This window comes from Pseudopipra pipra, chromosome W, assembly GCF_036250125.1.
Source record: "Pseudopipra pipra isolate bDixPip1 chromosome W, bDixPip1.hap1, whole genome shotgun sequence".
In the NCBI taxonomy this organism is placed as follows: Eukaryota; Metazoa; Chordata; class Aves; order Passeriformes; family Pipridae; genus Pseudopipra; species Pseudopipra pipra.
Genome location: NC_087580.1, coordinates 39,485,865 through 39,509,453, shown reverse-complemented (window position 1 = coordinate 39,509,453; position 23,589 = coordinate 39,485,865). Strand labels below are relative to the sequence as shown.

At 52.0% G+C, this 23,589-nt stretch overlaps 2 protein-coding genes and 1 long non-coding RNA gene across 3 annotated transcripts in view; 1 reads left to right on the top strand and 2 right to left on the bottom strand.

Moving 5' to 3' along the window:
• LOC135405704 (uncharacterized) overlaps positions 1 to 23,589 on the bottom strand; it is a 614,579-nt gene that overhangs the window by 483,701 nt on the left and 107,289 nt on the right. The window lies entirely within an intron of this gene.
• LOC135405432 (olfactory receptor 14J1-like) lies at positions 4,851 to 5,850 on the bottom strand. The gene has a single exon (XM_064640128.1). The coding sequence runs from the start codon at positions 5,848 to 5,850 to the stop codon at positions 4,879 to 4,881; it is 972 nt and encodes a 323-aa protein (XP_064496198.1). The 3' UTR covers positions 4,851 to 4,878.
• LOC135404693 (olfactory receptor 14J1-like) lies at positions 13,928 to 14,887 on the top strand. The gene has a single exon (XM_064639433.1). The coding sequence runs from the start codon at positions 13,928 to 13,930 to the stop codon at positions 14,885 to 14,887; it is 960 nt and encodes a 319-aa protein (XP_064495503.1).

The window sequence follows — 23,589 nt, the reverse complement described above, 5'->3', positions numbered from 1 at the left end:
CATGGGGCCCTGGAGTGTCCCAGTGGCCTCTTGATTCCAAGGGTTTTCCCAATGTCACAATGGCCCCATAATTCCATGAGGTTCTGCAGTTTCACAGTGGCTCCTTGATTCCATGAGGTTGCACAGCATCATCACACAGCTGAGCTCATCCTGATGAAAGTTCTGAGGAGGTTAGGAGGAAATGGGACAAAAGGAATAAGAAAATTGGTGAAGGAAAGAGGAGCATGGCCAAGAGAGAGGAAAGATTTTGATGAGGTAAAACCAGATTCAGGGAATGCTGAGGCTGCTGAAACACTGACTGTGCAAACATTCCTTTATGCACTTTGTAACCTCAAGCCCCAACACTACCCAAAACTGCTGTCCCTCCCACTGAAAAGAAATCCACTGCTCTAATTCCAAGACAGAAAAAGCACTGACTGCAAACACTCCTGATTGACCTTTATGCACTTTGTAACCTCAAGTTCTAACACCACCCGAAAGTGCTGCTCCTCCCATGGAAAGGAACCCACTGCTCTAGTTCCAAGCCAGAAAAAGTCCAAACCCAGAACTCCACACTCTTATTTCTCCTCTAATGCCCACTCCATTCCCAAACCTGTATTACCAGTGTGAAAAACCAAGCTTTTATCCTGACCCAGCCCAAAAAGCTCTTCCCCTAATCACGAACCAGACAGTGCCACAAACCTCCCAAAGTTCTGCCTAATCCCGACTCTGAGCTCTAAACCCCAAGCCCTGACCATTCAGCACACCCACAGCCCTTGGGAGCAAGGCAAGGACCTGGAGGGCCCAGAGCAGGCCCAGGGGGTTGGCAGAGGAATGGGAGGTGACCTGGATCTGCTCAGCTCTGCAGTGACCCCCAGGAGAAGGGCCTGGGCTCTGGGAGGGATGTCCTGTGGCACAGGGGCTCAGGATCAAAATTAATCAGGCCAAGTGCACATGGCAACAGCCAGAGCTGGTGCAGAGACATCAGGGAGGGTCTAGAAATGCTGCTGGGAGGGGGTGGGAAAGCAGGAGGGGTGTGTGCAGCCTGCAAGGCCAGAGCAGCAGCAGGGCCAGGGCAGGACAGCCTGCAGGAGAGATGGCCAAGGGCTCTGGCAGGGCTGCAAGGCCCAAAGGCACCCAGGCCTTTGTCCCCTTGCCTCTGGCAGCTGCCTCTGCCACTCAGGCCACCACAAGCAACTTTCCTGGCAGGTTCTGCACTTGGTTTCTGCCTCGCCCCTCCCTCGGGAGCCTGGCAGGGGTTACCCAGTTTTGGGCCTTTGTTGTTCCTCCCCCTCCCATCCCAGTGCCCCCCAAACAGCCCTGAGCCAGCCGGGAGGGACAGGATCTGCTGGGCCAGGGCCTGGGGCTCAGGCCTTGGCCTTTGTGCTCCACAAAACCAAGGCAGGCTTTGCTCAGCATTGCAGGGGCCTGCCCAGAGCCTTTGTCTGCCTGCACTCCTGGCCTCCAAGGAGCTGCTCCAAGGAGTCCCTGGGGAGGCTTTGTCAGGGCCTGCCCTCAGTGGGGCCCAGCAATGCTTCAGGAGACTTGGAGTTTGGCTTCTGACTTCTTGAGCAGCTGCTTCAATCTTCTCTCAGCACCTCAGGACCATGGGCTGGGCTGCAAACACACCGTGGGGCTCATTAAATTCCAGAAATCCCTCAGGATCTCTTTGTCTTCCTTTAATTATCTTCAAGGCAATTTCAAAACAAGTCTTCAAAGTTTGTACTTTTTTTGTTTTAATTCAATTATGGATATTTTTTAGTTCAGAGAAGAGGTGACAGAGGTGTTCTCCAAGTGATCTTGATGCTGAGTGTCTCCTCAGGAGATCCACACTGACCATGTAGGATCAACATTTCTCCTCACCCCCCAACCTCACCAGTTCTGACATGGCCCATCTTGGACTGACAGCTGATGCAACTCCAAACACACTGTGGGACCCATTAAAACACTGAAAAACAAATTATTTCTCCTTCTTTTATTGCCATCAAGTCTTCAAGACTTCTACAGCTAATTGGAGTTGTTCTGTAGTTTAGCTAAGGAGGAGGATTTTAAAGTGGACGTCACAAAAAATATATATTTTGATGAACGAAAATTATTTACACAGAGCCTTGGGATGCAAGAGGGTCTGGGCACAAAAGAATTGAATCTAAAGACAAGGGGGCAAAAGACATTAGTAGCATTTAATTATTGACCAATTGAACAGTTATCAAGTGGTTCAATAGCATTTGCTAATATTTTAACAGTGACTGAATTACAGAGTCACAATAACAACATTCCCACCACAGTCAATTCACACCCACACCCAGGCAGAGATGTGTGGACACATCAATATCTGGGCATGGAAAGGTCCCTCTCCCAAATTCTCCTTGTTGTCAGAGAAACACTCCCCCAAATCCCTTTGTTTTTCCCAACAGACAAGGGTCCCAGCTGGAGGAGTGTTTGTTGAGGGGGATCAGAATTGTCCTGGGCATGAGGGACATTTGGAGTGTTGGAAACTGGAGGGTTCCCGAGCTGGGAGAGGCTGCCAGAGGTGTCCCACTGAGAGGGAGGTGCTGGGGAGCTGCCAGGGCCTCCCTCAGCCCCGCTGGTTGTGGGCTCCCAAGGGGACTGGCTTTAGTTATCTGCTGAATTTCCATCCTGGTGTCAGGAATGACTGGAGTTCCCAAAATATTTTGGAACTGTATCCAAACTGTTGCATTTGGGCTACAATTCAAGCAGAGAACACAATTCAGGAGGTGTTCCAGTGGAGCATGAAAATGAACAGCAATTTTCCTAAAGCCCAGACCCCAGCAGAACAAAGCCAGGCCCCCTCAGTGGCAGAGCAAAGGTCCCCCATCCCTGTGTCCCTGTGGCCGCTGAGGCGGCAGCGCAGGCCCGAGGCGGTGCCGGGTCCCGGTGCAGCCGGGGCAGAGCGGCGGCTGCGCGAGCGGCAACCCCGGCGGTGAGTGCGGCAGCCCCGTGGGAGCGGCGGCTCCGGGCACAGACGCCGGCGGCAGCCGCTGTGGCTCCTGGAACCGAGTGGCCACTGGGACACTGCAGGGCCTCCTGGAATCCAGGGGCCGGTGGGACACTGGGGAGCCTCTTGGAGCCAAGGGAACCCTGGGATGTTTTGGAACATCCTGGAATCAAGGAGCCATTGTGACACCGTAGGGCCTCGAGGAACCAAAGGAACCCTCAGAGTTTTTGCAACCTCATGGAATCAAGGGGCCATTTCTGGCAGGATGCTCTGCTCGGATAATACCTAAAAAATGGTCAGAGAATGCAAACAATGCAAGGTCTCTGTAGTGAGTTACTGCTGGTGTCAAGGTGCTGTTTTTAATGTTGAATTATGCTAAACCCAAAATGCTTCTTGAAACTTCAAACACACATCCTGCTTTCTGAAGCAGGATTTGACCGATAAACTGCTCCCTGGCCTGCAAATATGTCTGGCAGTCAAACCCTTGATAACTATAAAAGCCCCGTCTTAACTTTGATGTGTCAGATTCTTCCACAGACTTCCTTGAAGTGTGTAGAGCTTCTGCCATGAAGCAGGGACAGCTCTTCATGGTCACTGCCCAGGGGTAAAGTGAAAGAGAGAGAATTATCCCCTGTCGTTGTGGGGTGAGTTACCCCAGTCTCTACTTCAGGATTGTTTCTTTTTGCTGGCTTTGATCCAATTGCTTTAAAAGAATGACTTTGATAGACTGCACTGTCCTATCTTACACTATACTGCTAGGAGGTTTTGGCTTTTATACTGTGCAGGAAATAATTCTGTAAATTTAAGGTATTTCATCTATTCATTTCTCTGATCAATTGTCTGTTTATTTGTCATAATAAACGATTCATTTTATCGAAATATTTCTGATTTGCCATCACTAAAACCTGCAGGACAAAGTGTTTGAATCACACCTCTATAATTCCTTCAGTTTAAATCAAAATCTGAGCCTGAGATTGGATCCAGCCGAACCCAGGCTCCTCTCTAAGAAGGAATTTGGAAAGCAAGGGGGTCCTTTCTGCCCCTCGTAGCTCAATGAGACGGCTTCTGCCATCAACTTTGTCTAAGCCTTCCACCCCCCCAGCCCCAAGCCGTGACACAGGGGCATGTCTTGTGCATGCAGTGCAAACATGGACTCCTGAGCTGGTCATTTGCTGTCCCTCCTTGGAGGGAAGAACAAGCCCAATGGCCTGGGGTGAGAGGCCAGTGCTGGGAGCGGCGCTGGCTGTGTCAGGGCACTGCTGGGTGCCCCCACCCTGAGCACTCCCACCCTTGTGCTGGTCACTGCTGTTTTCCTCTGCAGGGCGTTGTGTTGGGCACATCCTGGAGAGCAAAGTGGAAAGCAGATGGAAGCCTTGAGGCCCTGGCCTGAGGAGATGCCCCTGCAGGATGGCAGTGCTGCTGCAGAGGTCAGCTCTGTGCCAGCAGTGCCCGTGGCTGTCCCTGCCTGCAGTCCCTGGACAGTCCTGCAGCAGGACTGGGACCGACTGCCAGAGCACTGAGGCCTCCAGGAACACAGGGCTCTGCAGGACAGTGTGGAAGGGAAGGGAGGGGAGGCCACGCAGGAGAAGGGCTGCTGCTCCCTGGCAGTGCTGCTCTGCTGGGACTCTTTTCTGGCCCAGCTCTGCACAGAGGCACCGACCCTGCAGCTGCAGAGAAGTCAGAGAGGAAAGATGTCAGGCAAACAAGTCAAGGCAGAGTTCTTTATTTGGTTTGAGCACACAGTGAGTACAATTGCCAATTTGTACAGCCTGTGGGCCAGGCTAGAAAGGCAAACACTGAATTGGAAACGGTGTTTATATCTATATAAAGAGATATATATATCTTTTTTGGTGTGAACCAATTCTCACAAAAATAACAGCCCAAGAGTAAAAAACAGAGAAGATATGGTGGGCCTTTAATGAAGTACATAAAAGGATTGGCCTTTAATGAGGTACATAACAAGCAGAAGAAGGAGAGTTTATTGCTTCTGAAAAACACCCAGTTATGAGTTTCCTCAGGGCATCCTTGAGCTCCTGGTTCCTCAGGCTGTAGATGAGGGGGTTCAGTGTTGGAGACACCACTGAATACATGAGTGACACAATAAGATCTAGGGATGGGGAGGAGATGGAAGAGGGCTTCAGGTGGGCAAAGAATAAAGTGCTGATAAACAGGGAGACCACGGCCAGGTGAGGGAGGCACGTGGAAAAGGCTTTGTGCCGTCCTTGCTGAGAGGGGATCCTCAGCACAGCCCTGAAGATCTGCACATAGGAGAAAACAAAGAAAACAAAACCACCAAATATTAGACAGGCAGTAACCCGAATGAGCCCAATTTCCCTGAGGTAGCCTGAGTGTGAGCAGGAGAGCTTGAGGATGTGTGGGATTTCACAGAAGAACTGGCCCAGGGCATTGCCCTGGCACAGGGGCAGGGAAAATGTATTGGCTGTGTGCAGCAAAGCACTGAGAAAGCCAGTGGCCCAGGCAGCTGCTGCCATGTGGGCACAAGCTCTGCTGCCCAGGAGGGTCCCGTAGTGCAGGGGTTTGCAGATGGCAACGTAGCGGTCGTAGCACATGATGGTGAGGAGGGAAAACTCTGCTGAGATGAAGAAGGCAAAGAAAAAGAGCTGTGCAGCACATCCTGTGTAGGTGATGGTTCCGGTGTTCCAGAGGGAATTGTGCATGGCTTTGGGGACAGTGGTGCAGATGCAGCCCAGGTCTGTGAGGGAGAGGTTGAGCAGGAAGAAGTACCTGGGGGTGTGCAGGTGGTGGTCACAGGCTACAGCGCTGAGGATGAGGCCGTTGGCCAGGAGGGCAGCCAGGGAGATGGCCAGGAAGAGCCAGAAGTGCAGGAGCTGCAGCTCCCGCCTGTCTGCCAATGCCAGGAGGAGGAACTGGGGCATGGAGCTGCTGTTGGACATTTGCTGCCTCCGGTTATTGTTTTCTGTTGAGGAGAAAAAAGGCAGAACTGAATTAGGCCAGACTCAATCAGCAAAACATCTTGCATGTCTCATAGCAATTCAACATTCAGGGCCTCTTTTCAGGAAGATCTCTCTGCATCCCTCTCCCTGAGCTCTGGGTTTTGCTGGCTGAAGGGGGCACTGAGAGCAGGGACCCTGGAATGGGCTCCTGAAGAATCCTTCTTGCTGTGCAGTGAGAGGCAACTTGGAGCACAGGGTGACCTCCAATTAAATGCACTTGTGATGTATCAAAGTGGTTCCAGAACTGCTGGTCACAGTTTGCCCAAGGGCAGAACACAGAGAGAGGATTTGGGGGACTTGATTTTGTTTGAATTCCTCTTGCCAGGAGGAGTTTGGATGGTTGAAATCTCTGACATTTCTGATGTGCTCCAAGGGAAATCTTGTGAGTCCTGAGAGGCAAAGGGGTGGTCTATTGGTGCAGAGACAAGAGCTGGCCACCTTTCCTGTTCACAGCTGCTCCTGGCTGGCAGCTTGGAGCTGAAGGGGGATCACCCTTAGGAATTCCCTTAAAAAAAGTAACAAGGCACTTCTAGGAGCAGAGGAATCCTGTTTCAAAGAGCACATTGACAGAATCCTTGCCTTTCCTCAGGATGCCTGATTAGGATCTCATCTCTATCCTCCCAGACTGCCACACACAGGGATCATTGCAGCTCCCAAGTACGGCTGCCCAGAGCATTTCCATGGATTTAGCACTGAGGAGTTTTCTCTGTGGGGATCCTGTGCAGCACAGAGATACTATGGCAGAGCTGTGCCCTTCTGGAGGGCACCTACAGCCCTGCAGGACACCCAGGCAAACAGCTGAATAACCTGAAGGTGCCTGGAGGGGTCCCACAGACACATCCCCACAGCAGCACCCAAAGGGTTTTATGTCTGGACAGGAATCTGCCCCCCCCCAAACCCCACACTGGCTCAGAAAACCCACTGGTGAGAACAAGGAGAGCTCAGGCAGCAGGGGATGGCAGTGAAATGCCACAGTGCTGCTGCCAAGGGAGGAGGGACACAGAGAGACAGCTTGAAATCAGGGCCTTGTCCTTGCCTGGGCTCTGGCTGCTGCAGGGCAATGCACAGCCCAGCCCCCGTGGGCCTGAGGGCACAGGCTCTGCTTAGGCTGGGAAAGGAGCCCAGGCAGGAGCTGCTCAGGGAAGGGGTCTGTGCCACAGGGACAGCAGGGAGGGGCCCCCATCCCCCTGCCCAGCCCTTGTGGCAGCAGCTGCCTCTCCCTGCCTGCCTGTCTCTGGGTGAGGAGCTGTTCCTGCCAGCAGCCCCTGCCTGTGCCCAGCTCAGCTCCCTGCCAGTGCTGCCAGAGCCATCCCCAGCCCAGTGCCCAGGGGCAGCTCTGCCTGGGCAGGGGCTGCAGAGCAGATCCCAGACAGCCTGTGGTGGCTGGGAAGGGGGAGGTGTTCTGGGGGGATGTGCTTCCTGAGAAGGGCCCCTGGAAATGGCAGGAGGTGGAGCTGAAGCTGGGAAGATCCCTGACCCTTCAGCTGAAGGGCCCTACCCTGCCCTGCCCTGAGGGGTCACTCCTTCCACCCACCCCTTCTCCCTGCAGGGCCGTGGCAGCTCCTTGGCCGGGCTAAGAGCTGACCCTGGCAGGCAGCAGAGTCCCTGCCCCAGCACACAGAGCCCTGGGGGCAGGACCCTGCTCTGCACCACAGCCCTGGGCACCCCTGGCTGCACCCCCACCTTCCCACCCCACAGCCAGCCCTGGCACAGGGAACCTTCTGGCCCTGGGCCTCTGATGGAGCAGCAGCAAGTCCTGCTCTGCAGCAGCTTCTCCTGCTGCACCCCAGCAAATCCAGCAGAGCCATCCTGACAGCTCCTGCCACTGCTGCCATTTGGCAGCTGGCAGAGGCACTTGCAGGAACTCACCTGCACTGCTCTGCAGCCAGAGCCTGACCGTGGCAAAGGGCTGGCAAGGTTCCTGCCCTGAGCAGCTCTGCCCTGTCCTCCCAGCCCAGGATCCCTTGAACCTCCTGCTCCCTTCTCCTCTCTGCCCTTGCTGCCTGCAGCTCCTGCCCTGCTCTGCCATATGGCCACTTCCCCTGCACTGCAGCAACTGGGAGAGTGCTGCAGAAAGATCCTGGAAGCTGTGGGATGTGGCAGCTTTAGGAGATGCCTCCAGGAAGGCAAGTTAAACTTTCGTACAGCCAGAGAATTCTTCATTCAAATCCTGGGAAGGTTTCTGGCATAGTGAGAGCTCAGTCACCTCCCAGCCTAGGCTGCCTCTCATCTCTCTGCCTTCTCTCCTGTGCCCTGGGTGCTGCAGGCAGTCCCCTCAGCCCTGCTGGGCTGTGCAGAGGAGCTGCTCACCAGCAGAGCTGTCTCTTTGAAGCTCTTCTTGGTTGCCAGGAGCTCCCTGTGTGCCAGGAGCCCGGCCCAGCTCAGCAGCACAGCAACAGCCCCAGGCAGCCCTTTCTCTGCCCCTCTGGGCTCCCTCCAGCTGTCCCTGGGGCTCCAGGGGAACCTGCTGGCACACAGCTGAAGGAAATAATGATGTTCCTTCTCTCAGCTGGGCACAGACACTTCTTTCAGCACTGTCATTTCTCCAAGCAGACACAGAGTTAAGTCCAAGTGTCCCTTTTTCATGTCCCATTATTAGACAGGAAACCCAGACAGTGCCCAGGAGGGATCTCCTTCACCTGTACTGAGGGAAGGGACTCAGCTGAGTCAGCAGAGGTGTCTCACTCTGACTCTGCAGCCCTGGGGCCAGAAGGACACTCAGCTCCCTCCACAACCCCCATGGGCTGGGATTCTTCCTGCCCCACTTCAATGGGCCCAAAACAGGCACCTGTCCGAGCTCACCCGGGAATGAATGAAGACCAAAGCCAGGAGTGACCTGCTGGGACACAAAGCCCTGGTTCCTTCTGAGGGGCCAGAGGTGACCGAGATTCCTGCTGGGAACTGCGGGCTCCAATGGAGCAGTTCTGAGGAACAGGGCAGCAGCTGTGGGATCTTCTTGGAGGCTGCTGGGACATTGCTTTGGCCAACTTCAGTGGCAGAAGGGGCCCACATGTAGGACAGGGGAACCTGTCACTGTTCCTTCTGTCCAGGGCAGCCCCTAGAGGTGTTCAGGTGACCAAATGGAGTCAGGTGGCACAGGGAGAGAGGTCTCTCTCCTGTTCTTTAGCAGGGTATTTTCTATATGTCCTTGGAGTACAATGGCCATTGTCTCATGGACATCCCTTCACTGCTGAACCTAATTGAGGGCAGGTGAGCCTGGATTTAACAGCCAAAGAGGGGCCTGTAGTGCCAGGGGAGGTGCCAGGGCTCTGCAGCACAAGTGCAGCAGCTGCCATGGACAGCACAGGGCCTGTGCAGGAACCCCGTCCCCATTCCCAGCAGTTGTGGGACAGGCACCACCCAGGGCTTCTCAGACACATTGGGGGCCTTTGGGGCAGGGAGTGAATCCCAGCCCTGCAGGGACACAAAGGCTGTCCCTTCTCTGCCCAGCCAAGGCTGGGCCAGGCACGAGTCCAAATCCCATCAGCCCAGGCTGTCCACACTTGTTTCCTCCCTCTGCTGGCTCTTCTCTCCCCCAGCATTTCAGCAGCATGTGCTGATCTCCTCAGGGATCAGGCCTGGGATTTTCCCCCTGGGCCTGAGTCCCAGCACATCCCCCCCCAAGGCCATTGTCAGCAAAGCCTCTGCACAGCCCAGCTCTCGGGGCTTTCAGAGCAGCTTTCCCCACTGCAAGTCTGTTCTTACCCCGGTGCCCCCGCTGAGGGGCTGCAGCCAGACAGGCCCCAATGCCCTGCGTGTGGGGCACAGGCAGGAGGAGCTGCAGCCCCAAGTCTCTCTTCATTCCACTTGCAGGCAATAACAGCCCAGGCCTGCTGAGACAGTTCCCAGGTTGCAGGGCTGTGATGGGTTGGGAGAGAAGACCAAGGAGACACAGGAGAGAAAGAGCAGGAGAGAGGTGTCCTCAGCAGGAAGGAGCTTCTTGGAGCTGTGGAGCTGCTCTAGGGGATGAACAACTTGGGTGAACTTTTGTGGGTGAGGGTCAGAGGAGAGAGTGGTTTGGGTGAGCTTGTGGAGTGAGACAAAGATCCCATTCAAGTTGGCTTTGATAACCCTGGAATTCACTGGAAAGGCACCACGACAGGATGCAAAGAGTCCCAGAGGTTTGTGCAGAGTCTTGGTGAAGATACCCCTTGGGACACAGGCCTTTAGAGCACAGCTGCCAGGCTGGTGGACAACAGGGAGGCTCATCTGCATCTGCTTCTGTCCAAGAGGAACCAAGAGGTTGCCATAGTAACTGACTGTAGAAATGGGAATGTATGGTGGTTGCCATGGTAACCAACCGTAGCAACAGGAATGTATGCTGGTTGCCATGATAACTGCCCCTAGTAATGGAAATGTCTGATGGTTGCCATGGTAACTGACTGTAACAATGGAAATGTATGCTGGTTGCCATGGTAACCGACCATAGCAATGGGAATGTGTGATGGTTGCCATGGTAACTGACCATGGGAACAGCAAGATATGATGGTTGCCATGGTATTTGACTGTACCAGTGAGAGGTATGATGGTTCCCATGGTAACTGATAGTAGCAATGGAATGTATGATGGTTGCCATGATAACCAACTGTACCAGTGGGAAGTATGATGGTTCCTGTGGTAACTGACCTTAGCAATGGGAATGTATGCTGGTTGTCATGGTAACTGACTGTAGCAACTGCAATGTATGCTTGTTGCCATGGTAACTGACCATAGGAATGTGACTTTATGATGGTTGCCATGGTAATCAAGCATAGCAATGCGAGTCTATGATGGTTGCCATGGTAACAAACCATAGGAATGGAAATGTGTGATGGTTGCCATGGTGACTGTAGCAACGGAAATGATTGATGCTTGTTGTGGTAACTGACCGTAGCAATGGGAATGTATGATGGTTGCCATGGTAACCGATTGTACCAGTGTGAAGTATGATGGTTGGATGTAGTAACTGACTGTAGAAAAGGGACTGTATGATGATTACCATGGTAACTGACTGTAGTAACGGGAATGTATGATGGTTGCCCTGGTAACCAACCATAGCAGTGGGAATGTATGATTGTTGCCACAGTAACTGACTGTAGCAATGGAAATGTGTGATGGTTGCCATGGTAACTGACCTTAGCAATGGGAATGTATGGTAGTTGCTGTGGTAACTGACCGTGGCAATGAGAATATATGCTGTTTGCCATGGTAACTGACCATAGCAGTGGGAAGTATGTTGTTTGCCACAGTAAATTACTGTAGCAATTATGGTTGCCATGGTAACTGACTGTGGCAATGGGAATGTATTCTATTTGCCATGGTAACTGACCATAGCAATGGGAATGCATGCTGGTTGTCATGGCAACTGTGATTTACTTAGGCTTTGAGCACTATATTTTCATCTGCAAAAACATTAGTGAGTGCCCAGAGATCTCCCAAGATGGGGTTTAAAAGTCTCAAGCACATGAGCACTAGAGAGGGGCTAAGGAGCTGTGGCCTCAATGCTGTGGAGACTGAGGACAGCACAGGATAACCCTGAAAGGGCTTGAAGGGTGGATTTAGAGATGGTGGATCCTTTTGTCAGAGCAGAAAAGAGCATGAGAAAGAAAGAATTAATGCCAAGTGCAGCTGGGGAGGTCCTGAGTAAACATGAGGAAAAAGGAATTTCACTCCATGGAAAACACAGGGCTGGAACACATCACCCAGGAGGAGTCTGAATGAGCCCCAGGCTTTGTGTGTGCAGGAAGAGCCAGGGAGGACGCAGAGATGTCAGTGCAGGAAGGTGCCAGCCAGGTGGGGCAGCCGGGGGGATGACGACAGCCTGCAGGGAAAGGGGCAGGGCATGGACACCGTAGGACAGCCTGGGCTGGAGAGGAGACAGGGATGGGGAGAAGCTGAAAGGCCCTGACACAGCCACCTTCTGCAGGCCTTTGGCCATGGCTGCTGTCTGTGCCCCTGATGCCAGGAGGAGGGGAGTGCCCCTTGCAGCCCTGGGGCCTCGTGGCCTCCCTGTCCCTGCTCAGCAGCCTGGCAGGTGCCACCCCATGGTCCTGCCCTTGGTATTGCACATCCCACATCCCAGTGCCCCAGGAAGAGCCCTGAGGAATGAGGCAGGGACAGCATCTGCCTTCCCAGGGGCTGGGGGTCAGGGCTTGGCCCTTTGGATTAAGGAAACAAGTCAAGGTTTATTCAGCATCAGAGCCACCTTTCCCTTGCTTGTCCATCCTTGTCATCACTGTCTGCAGTTCTCTTCTCTAACTGGAACTTGGGGACACATTCTCAGTTGTGTCCCTCAGTGAGACTCATTAGCACTACAAAAAACTTTCCTGTTTCAATTTCGCTTTGACTTCTTGAAAAGTTGTTTAAACTTACTCTCAGGGACTGAGTCTCATGTAAACAACATCAAACCCCCTTGAGGGTCATGAAATGCCTGGGGCTGTTGCTGTGCTGCTGAGCTGGGCTGGGCTCCTGGCACACAGGAAGCTCCTGGCAAGCAAGAAGAGCTTCAAAGAGACAGCTCTGCTGGTGAGCAGCTCCTCTGCACAGCCCAGCAGGGCTGAGGGCACTGCCTGCAGCACCCAGGGCACAAAAGCAAGGCAGAGAGAGGTTACACACAGCCTGAGCTGTGAGGGAAGTCGAGAGGAAGATCCACTGGAGGAGGAATCTTTCCAGGCTTCCTCACGGTAAGTCAGCATGAAGGGCAATGTGTCTGCAGTTTGTGCAAAGATCTCCTAATGCTGGCACATCCCACTCCCTGCTGCACCATCCCAGGCACATCCCAGCAGGGTTCCCTTCTCCCAGGGATGGCTGCAGGGTTGTGAAGCCAGGCTGTGCCACCCAGGCTGCCCCAAGCTGTCCTGCAGAGCAGGGTCCTGCAGCCCAGGGCTGTGCCGGGGCAGGAGCTCTGCCACTGCCAGGGGCAGCTCTCAGCTGGGCTGGGGAGCTCCCTCAGGGCTGGGCAGAGGCTGGGGGTGGAAAGAGCAAAGCCTGGCAGGGCAGGGCAGGTTTCTTCTGCTATCGAGTGAGAGTTTCATGGGTCAGGGTTGCTCACAGAACCAGAGCACCCCAGGATATTTTCCAGGGGATACTTCAAGGGGAAGGTCCAAGAAGGGATTTCTCTCAAGCTCTCAAGCCACATGCCTGGTGGTTTGAGTTCCAGAGGGAACTGTGAGGAGCTGCCCAGGGCTGAGAACAAGTTGCTGGCACTGTTGTTGTCTGGGAGGTGGCCCAGCTGGCTCAGGGTGATGCTGCCCTGAGTGCCCAGTGGGCTCTGCCCTGGCCTCTCCCAGCTGGACCCTCCCTGTGCATTTCCTTGGTTCTCAGCTTGCCCCTGGTCCTGAGGTTGTTCCCTCCTTCTCTCACTCAGGCTCACTGGGGAGGGGAGTTCAAGCTACACAGTCCAACACTGATCCTGGCATTCCCCCCAGGCAGGTGTGTCCCTGGGAATGAGACATTCCAACTGTCCTCTGCCCTGTGGGATGTGGGCAGTGAAGTCTGTGGACCTGGGTAAGGAGCTCTTTTTCCCTCAATCAGACTCCATCTTTAAGACACTTGGCTCTTTTCTGAGGTGTCCTTCCAAGTTGGGAGCTGCCCTCGAGAATGCAAATCATCCTTCCAGCACAGCTGTGTTCTCTGAAAGCCCCAGTGGAGAGGGGCAGAGATGCTGTGCCCATGCCAGGAGATGCTGTTGGGTTGGGGAGATGAGCCACAGGTGTCCTTGGCTCCAAGTGGGGTGTTGAGTCCTTGAGACAGGCTGAGACATTGAGGGGTCTGGGATGGATCCCTCTGCTCTCAACAGTGTCTGGTGGCTTTTCAGACCAAAATGGGAATGGCAGAGGGTCTGCTCCTCATGGAAGATGTAGTGAGCCCAAAGCAGGGCTCCAGCCATAGAGCTGAAGGAGAGACTCCTGGAAGAGGAAAACCAATGGAGCAGTGAGATGGATGTTGGAAAGCAGTTTTGATTTTTCTCAGAATGTTCTGCCCTAACTTGTCACTGTTATTTCCTATTTGAACAGTGCCCCATGTCTAGAGGCAGTGAATGTCCAACAGCAGCTCCCTCACCCAGTTCCTCCTCCTGGCATTTGCAGACAGGCGGGAGCTGCAGCTCCTGCACTTCTGGCTCTTCCTGGCCATCTCCCTGGCTGCCCTCCTGGCCAACGGCCTCATCCTCAGCGCCGTAGCCTGTGACCACCACCTGCACACCCCCATGGGCTTCTTCCTGCTCAACCTCTCCCTCACAGACCTGGGCTGCATCTGCACCACTGTCCCCAAAGCCATGCACAATTCCCTCTGGGACACCACAACCATCACCTACATGGGATGTGCTGCACAGGCCTTTTTCTTTCTGTTCTTCATCTCAGCAGAGTTTTTCATCCTCACCATCATGTGCTACGACCGCTACGTTGCCATCTGCAAACCCCTGCACTACGGGACCCTCCTGGGCAGCAGAGCTTGTGCCCACATGGCAGCAGCTGCCTGGGCCACTGCATTTCTCTATTCTCTGCTGCACACAGCCAACACATTTTCCCTGCCCCTGTGCCAGGGCAATGCCCTGGGCCAGTTCTTCTGTGATGTTCCCCCCATCCTCAAACTCTCCTGCTCACACTCAGGCTACCTCAGGGAACTTGGGCTCACTGTGGTTAGTGTTTTTTTAGGATTTAGTTGTTTCATTTTCATTGTTTTCTCCTATGTGCAGATCTTCAGGGCTGTGCTGAGGATCCCCTCTCAGCAGGGACGGCACAAAGCCTTTTCCACATGCCTCCCTCATCTGGTCGTCGTCTCTGTTGTCATCAGCACTGCAACATTTTCCTACCTGAAACCCCCCTCCATCTCCTCCCCATCCCTGGATCTGGCACTATCAGTTCTGTACTCAGTGGTGTCTCCAGCACTAAACCCCCTCATCTACAGCCTCAGGAATCAGGAGCTCAAGGATGCCCTGAGAAAAATGATGACTGGATGCTTTTCAGGAGCAATAAAGTGCCTGTTTTCTGTTGTGTAGCACTCAGAATGGGACTCCTTAATGACCCAGCCTTCCTGCTCAGGTATTTCGTGGAGGTCATCGGGTTCTTCTTGCAATAATTTTCTGTGAAATTAAATATTATTATGCATCTGCCTTCTAATTTAATGTCTACTCATTGAATTTGACTCAGAGATGTATAAATGATGAATTGTGCTCTCTGAGCATTTCAACAAAATAAAGGACCCTGCAGTGCCTTCTTTGTCCAAGACCCTTCTTCTTAGTTGTTCCTAAAGGACGGCACACTGCAGGACAGGGTGTATTTGCAAACGGGGAGGGGACAATAATCCCAGCCCAGCAGCACTGCCAGGGAGCAACAGTGCTTGGTCTTTGCAGAGCTGCTCTCTTGCCACTTCCACACTGTCCTCCTGAGCCCCTTTCTCGCTGTAAGGCCTGAGTGCTCTCTGAGCACAGTCCTGGGGGCTGGAAGCTCTTGGAGCACAGGCAGGGACAGGCCCTGGGAACTTGTGAAGCAGAGCTGGGCTCCCTTACAGCATCTCCAGGATGCTGTGGGATCTTCTGAGGCCACTGCAAGTACTGGGTCACTTCTTCTGTCACCTTGATCCAGGGCTGGAACTCTCCTGCAGTGACACCATGACACTCCTACTCTCTGCTTTCCAGGTTTCATTTTTAGATCCAGTCTTCCCCTCCTGTTCACAGGGACATCCTGGGAGTGCTTCAGAGCTGCCATCCTGGGGCAGCTCCTGCCCAGCGTGGGCAGGCACAAGGTCTCTCCCCCTGCTCCTCTCACCTCCCCAGTGCCACTGTTTTCTGCAGCCTCCTCATCCTTGCCCAGCACAGCCCTCCTGGCACAGTTGGACACAGCCCTTGTTCTACTCCCTCCTCAGGCACCTGCCCAACCCCCTCAGCTCCAGCCTGATGGCCAGAAACCTTCAGGGCAGGGAGGCACTGGGGAAAATGCTGAGCAAACCTTTCAGCTGCACTCAAATCCAATTGGAGGGGTTGGCCTGGAGGAAGAAATCCCTTCTCATTCTCCAGAACCACCAGGACAACCTGTGTTGTGTCCTGGGCACTCCTCTGGAAGTGTGGCATATTGGAAAGGTTTTGGTGTCAGGGATACTGAGAAGGCTGGGCAGTGTCACTGGGAGACCTCTCCCAAACCCTTGGAAAGGCCAGAACCAGCCCAGAGCTTCCTGGGGCCTTGGGAAAGGCAGACACGGAACCAGTCTGCAAACAGAGCAGCAAGGAGGGTTGGCAGAGTTCCAGACTGCTCAGGCTCAGCAGGGAAGGGGATAGGGCAAGTCCTCCTGCAGCCATTGCCAGGCATTGAAAGGACAAGGCAGGGATTGCACAACCCATGTGGGAGGGAAGAGAGGATGTTGTGTGCCCAGAGGTCATCAAGGCCCTTGACATGGTCTCCTGTGGTCTCCTTATGGCCAGACTGGTGAGAGCTGGACTGAAGAAGTGGAAGATGTGGTGGGTGGGAAGTTGGCTGAATGCAGAGTGTCAAATAAAATCCATGGTACAAAGTCCTCTTGGCAGCAACTTCCTGGTGAAATCCCTCAGTGACCAGCCCTTGAACACCACTACAGAACATCTTTATTATCTCTCTGTACGTTAAGACAAAGTGTAATTTCAAGTCCTTTGTGGATGATGCCAAATTTCAGGGAACCCTTGAGCAACCTGTCCTGGTTTAAAGACACATATTGGGACGGGAACTCCAATAAAATAACTCCCTCCCCTTTTATTCCCCACCACTATAGGGAGACAAAATATAAGGAGGTATAAGTGAAAAAAATAACAGTTGACTGACAAGAAATATAGCAGCAAAAACAGCAATACCAACAAAACAGTTCAAAACAACAGCAGAGAGAGAAATTGCCTACTCTCTCCCTCCCTGCCCCATCTCCATTTTGTAAACAGATAAAAACAGGGGTCAACACCTGCCTCCCTTCTCCCTGAATGAACAAAGAACAAAAAACATATCCACTGGAAAGAGGGGGCAAAGCAAAATCTGGAAAACTCTCTCATCTCAGATCATTTGAGCTGCCCAAGAACACGCTGACTCCAGAGGTGTCCAAGCGGGGCAGAGCCGGCGACTCCGGTCTGTGCGGCAGCGGGGGGGAGGCAGCGGCTCTGCTTGATTCCATGGAGTTCTGGGGAGGCACAGTGGCCCCTTGGTTCCAGAGGTTCTGAGATATTTCAGGGTTCCTTTTGTTCCAAAGAGACCCCGCATGTCACAATGGTCCCTTGGTTCCATGAGATTCCACAGTGTCCCTGCATTCCTTTGGTTCCATGAGGCCCTGCAGTGTCACGGTGCCACTTGATTCCGTGATGTTACAAAGAATCAGAATGACCCCTTGATTTAAGGCCAACTGCACATGGGGCTGCCTTGGGGGGAGTGTGGGCACCCAGACAAGGGAGTTGTCACCCCCCTGGACTCAGCCCTGGGGTCACCACATCTGGACTGGTCTGTCTGTCTGTGAGGTTCCCCATTCTGGAGGAATGAGGAAGAACTGGAGAGGGTCTAGAGGAGATCTGACAGGATGGAGCTTTTCTCCATATTGGAAATAGAATGAAATCTCCACAAAGAGTAGCATTGAAAGTACAGACTGAAGGTGAGGAAAAAGAAATATCACTCAATAGGGACCCTTGTGCTGCAAGAGGTCACCCAGAGGAAGTCAGGATCAGCCCATGGCTTTGTGTTCCAGGGAACAGCCAGAGCTGGTGCAGAGACATCAGGGAGGGTTGAGAAATGCTGCTGGGAGGGGGGTGGGAAAGCAGGAGGGGTGTGTGCAGCCTGCAAGGCCAGAGCAGCAGCAGGGCCAGGGCAGGACAGCCTGCAGGAGAGATGGCCAAGGGCTCTGGCAGGGCTGCAAGGCCCAAAGGCACCCAGGCCTTTGTCCCCTTGCCTCTGGCAGCTGCCTCTGCCACTCAGGCCACCACAAGCCACTTTCCTGGCAGGTTCTGCACTTGGTTTCTGCCTCGCCCCTCCCTCAGGAGCCTGGCAGGGGTTGCCCAGTTTTGGCCTTTGTTGTTCCTCCCCCTCCCATCCCAGTGCCCCCCAAACAGCCCTGAGCCAGCCGGGAGGGACAGGATCTGCTGGGCCAGGGCCTGGGGCTCAGGCCTTGGCCTTTGTGCTCCACAAAACCAAGGCAGGCTTTGCTCAGCATTGCAGGGGCCTGCCCAGAGCCTTTGTCTGCCTGCACTCCTGGCCTCCAAGGAGCTGCTCCAAGGAGTCCCTGGGGAGGCTTTGTCAGGGCCTGCCCTCAGTGGGGCCCAGCAATGCTTCAAGGCACTTGGACTTTGGCTTCTCACTTCTTCAGCAGCTGCTTCAATCTTCTCTCAGCACCTCAGGATCATGGGCTGGGCTGCAAACACACCGTGGGGCTCATTAAATTCCAGAAATCCCTCAGGATCTCTTTGTCTTCCTTTAATTGTCTTCAAGGTAATTTCAAAACAAGTCTTCGAAGTTTGTACTTTTTTTTTTTTAATTCAAGGATGGATATTTTTAAGTTCAGAGAAGAGGTGATTGAAGTGTTCTCCAAGTGATCTTGATGCTGAGTGTCTCCTCCTCCTGACCCTGTATGATCAACCTTGCTCCTCACCCCCCAACCTCACCAGTTCTGACATGGCCCATCTTGGACTGACAGCTGATGCAACTCCAAACACACTGTGGGACCCATTAAAACACTGAAAACCAAATTATTTTTCTTTCTTTAATTGTCTTCAAGTCTTCAAGACATAAATAACTAATTAGAGTTGTTTTGTAGTTTAGCTAAGGAGGAAGATTTTAAAGTGGAAGTCACCAAAAATATATTTTTTGATGAAAGGGAATGATTTACACAGAGCCTTGGGATGTAAGAGGGTCAGGACACAAAGGATTTTGATCCAAATATAAGGGGGCAAAAGAGATTACGGGTATTTAATTATTGACCAGTTGAATAATTATCAAGTGATTCAATAGCATTTGCTACAATTTTAACAGTGACTGAATTATAGATTCCCAATAACAACATTCCCACCACAGTCAATTCACACCCACACCCAGGCAGAGATGTGTGGACACATCAATAGCTGGCTGTGGAAAGGTCCCTCTCCCAAATTCTCCTTGTTGTCAGGGAAACACTCCCCCAAATCCCTTTGTGTTTCCCATCAGACAAGGGTCACAGCTGGAGGAGTGTTTGTTGAGGGGGATCAGAATTGTCCTGGGCATCAGGGAGGGTCTTTGGAGTGTTGGAAACTGGAGGGTTCCCGAGCTGGGAGAGGCTGCCAGAGGTGTCCCACTGAGAGGGAGGTGCTGGGGAGCTGCCAGGGCCTCCCTCAGCCCCACTGGTTGTGGGCTCCCAAGGTGACTGGCTTTAGTTATCTGCTGAATTTCCATCCTGGTGTCAGGAATGACTGGAGATTCCCAAATATTTGGGAATTGCATCCAGACTCTTCCATTTTGCGCTACAGTTCAGGTAGGGAATGTTCCAAGGCTTTCATGGGATGACTGATTATCCTGTGTTCCCCAGCTGATCCACTCTGTATTGTTTCCACCTGTGTCATCTGGGAGCACCTGGTCCAGTCCTGGGACACTTCACCACACCCCTGGTCCAGTCCAGGGGCTCTTCATTGCTCAGCTGGTTTGGTCAAGGCTTGTCAGGAGCTCCTGAGATCATCAACCAGGCCTGAGGAGAATGGGGGGAGGATGCACCACCACAGAGGCTTCTAAGAAAGATGGGGAAAAACATTTTGTAGGGACATCCCTGAGCACTCTCCAAGGTGTTTGCAGATGAAAACGTTGTGCTCATAGTCTAAGATAGTCACAGTCATATGTTTTACCAAGGCCAGTATTGGCAGAATATGGGGCAATGGATTTAAACTGGAATAGGGGAGCTTTCTATTGGATAATAGCAGGAAATATTTGCCAATGGGTCTGACAAGAACTGCAACAGGTTCCCAGAGAAGAGGATATCCCATCCCTGGATTTGTCCAAGGTCAGGATCTTTGAGCAGCCTCAATTAGTGAAGATGTCACTGTCTATGTGCAGGAGTTTGGACCACATGAGCTTTTATATCCATTCCAAGCCAAACCATTCTGGGATTCTTTGAGTCTAATATCCCAAACTCCTTCTCCAAAGTATGTCCATGTTGAGGACATGAATTACCATGTTTTTGAAGAAGCCATTCTAAGCCCAAAAGGTAACAAATTAATTCCAAGGAAGTTCCAAGGTTTCAAAGGAAGTTCCAAGGTATCTTTATGAAACTTTAAGCAAGTGGGTCAATGGCAGAACCTCTCAGGGTGACCCTTTAGCTGAGGATGGGGGATTTGGCCTCAGAGTCTGAGACTAATGATGGGCAGACAGAAAGGGGATTTGGGGACTGGGCAAGACTTGTGCTGGGATGTCTAGGAAAGAACCAAAGCAAGGGTAGGATCACAATGGTTACTGGAGGAACAAGCATGAGAAAAGAGAGAGAAAAGAGAATGGAAAAGCTGGTCCTGTTAAACAGGAGGCTGCTCAAGACACCTCCCTGGCTGTGCCCTGCAAGTGATCCCCACAGCCTGTCCCATTTTCTTAAGAACTCCATTGCCAAGAAGTTTCTGTGGGGAGGGACCTCTCTGCTCCTGGCACAGATTGTGGCCCAAGTTCCAGCCACTGCCGCAGGAGCCACAAATAGTCAGGTCTTGTGTTCTCTGGGGGGCCAGACTCTGCCCAGACTGGTGTGTGTGTGTGTTGGAAGCACAAAAGAGTGAAGCAAATGCAAAGCTAAACACCCAATGTAGCCTGACTTTGTCCCTAAGTGGGGGATGAGAATTGGACACAACATGTGCAGGGACAGATGGAGGGGTTTGTCCCCCTGTGATTCAAAGAAACCTTTGAACATTCTGAAAAGCACTTTTATTATGGCCGGGGAATGCAAAGGGGCAGGTGTTCTCCCCAGCGCACTCCACTGAGGCAAGAAATACCACAGCTTTTTATACAGTTCGAAAGTAATAAGTTTAAAATTATCTATACACACACTCTTTTTGCAGTCTTCCTTATCTAAATAGACACTTAGTTTTACCTCCTATTCTTACCATTATAGAGTAGTTACATAAAGTTTTATCATTTCAAGCAGTTTCAGGTTCCCCACCCCTCTCTACCTGCTAAAAAGCCTTCCCTATTCTCTAAGCTATTTTATTGTAATTGCCCACAGTTTGGGCAGAAACCTTTAAGCAGTTTTACATTTTGCAAAGTCACACCTACATAGCTAAATAGCTAATATTTTATTTCATTTTCTATTTCACCTGGCCCTGCCCACAAGGGACACCTTTCAGGAAGGGTTGTGGCCTTGGCTGTGCTGAGTGTTGACCCGGGCAATGCAGCTTGGGGTTGCAGTGGCACTGTCAGGGCTCTGCAGAGCTACATCACAGCTCCCCTGTGACATCACATCTGCCCTATGGTGTCACATCCATCATATGACATCACACCTCTCCCGTGATATCATATAATCCCTGTGTCATCCTGTTCTCCTGTGACATCACATTGTCCCTGTGCCATCACATCTCCCCTATGACATCACACCTCCCTGTGGGAAACGACTGGATGGTAGGCCTTGAATTTGAGCAGTTGCAGCTCTGAAGTTGCAGAGGAATGTAAACAACTCTAAGGAAATATTTACTGCAATGCCAGACAGAACAAACGTAATGCAGCTGAGACCAAAGGTCACCAATCCAAATGTGTGTAGTGTCACCAATGAAAGTATGCACAGTGTCTTCTGTGTTACCAATGAAAGTATGTACAGTGTTTTCTGTGTTACCAATGAAAGTATGTATGGTGTTTTATGTTTGAGACTTTTAACCAATTACGGTGTAGTACAATAGTATACAAAGAGTATAAAAGAAACATTTGAGAGCAATAAAGTAGCCGTGTGCCTTTCCCTGCTATCTGAGTGCATTCTTGGCTGTTGTCAATTGGTGAACCCTGATGTGATTTATTGCACAGAAGATTTACTGCAAGGAGAATTCCTTGCATAAGACTGCAGACCTTAGAGTGGTGATAGAGAAGATTTGTTGCAGAAGATTTGCCACAGACCTTAGAGCGGTAGGGAGGGGATTTATCGCCACGGACCTGAGAGCGGTGACTGTGGACCTCAGAGCAGTGACGATGGAACCCCAATGGAGCATTTGTCAGCGGACCTTAGAGCCGAAAAGTAAGTCAAGACTTATAGACACCTGGAAAGAAGGTGAGCCATTGGGGAATAAATAATGGAAGCACAGATATCCGTGCAGGAGGAATCTGTTGGCATGGTGCTAACAGAGATACTAGAGAAGCACAGTGTGAAATATCAGAAATGTGTGCTCTGCACCTTCTATAGTTGGTGCAAAAGAAATGGGGTAGATGCTCAGTCAGCATTTGGTACAGACATTTGGGACTCTGCAGGGAGAGTGCTTTTTAATGCAGCCACTGAGTCTCTTAAGCAGGCTGCCAGCATCCTGAAACTGTGGCGAACTGTCTTTAAAACTTCAAAAGATCATGCTTCGAAAAAATCACCACCCTTCAAGCCAGAAAATAAAGAAAAACCTAGCAAATCACCCTCAGAGACAGTAAGAAGAGAAAGGCCACCCCTCCTCGCCGCTGATAGGAGACTTTTCGGCCATGCAGCCACCCTGCTGGAAGGGGTAGCACATCGCTGCCCAGCGTGCACTGCACCGATCGAACAGGGCGAGTTCCAATCGTGGCCGCTGCCACCCCGCGCGGAGTTGTGGTGCAGACGAACACCAGAGAGCCACTCCGGCTGCTGGAGAATCCTAAGGGCGCGGCGGAGCAGAGCTGGCAGCGCCGCACGGATAGGGCCGGAGTGCCCGGGAGCCGGCGAGAGGACAGCCCGGCAGCAGCAATGCACGAAAAAACCAGGAACGGAGCAGCCCCAGAGGGAAACAAGAACAGAGCAACCCCGGAAAAGTGCCACTTCTCGTTGACAGGAGAGGCAGGCTAGAGAACTGCCTTCCCGTATCTCTGTTAACTCTCCTGTTAATTGCGTTGTGTGTCCAATGTCGCCGTGAGCTCACAGTGTTGCTGACGGTACCATGCTGGCGTGTGTGTGTGTTGGGGGCTGTGTGTGCGTGGAGAAGCGACCATAAGTTTGTCAGTCACTGTTAAACCCCAGAGATGAGAGTCCGGGAGACTCTCCTCCCGTTAGAACGGCAGGAGAGGCTGCAGTCAGAAAGAGAAACAAAAGAGTCTTCTTTCCCTTTTCTGTTCCTCTTGAGGAATAAGTATTTAAAACAAACAAGTACACACCTTTCCATAGTTCTCGTTTCCATTTTTAACTCCTGCCATTTGGAAATTAGTGAGACACCGGGGATTTGCCCCGCAGAAACCAAGCATGTAAGTGGTTGAGAAAAGAAAGCAAAATCTCTCTCTTTAGTCCTTCTAATCACTTGGAGATAACTTAAAACCAAAGAATTGCGTTTAACTGCAAGCTAGTATGCAGACGGTTTTAGGGAGTTTTTACGGGAAATGAGGCTTTGTACAAAAGTTTTAGTGAAATGCCTTCTTGATTGTATTGTACCCCTATAAAAACCTTCTGCCAAAACTTTGTATTCAGAAAAAAAAAAAAAAAAAAGGCAGGGTTTTGACAAAAAGGATAAAAAGCCCTCTTGCAAAACTTGGCCTTTGCCTTAGCAGAGAAAGAGATAAGGTGTTAGTAGCTCACACAATAGAGATAGTTTGTTGCCTAGGAACCGAGTGGGAG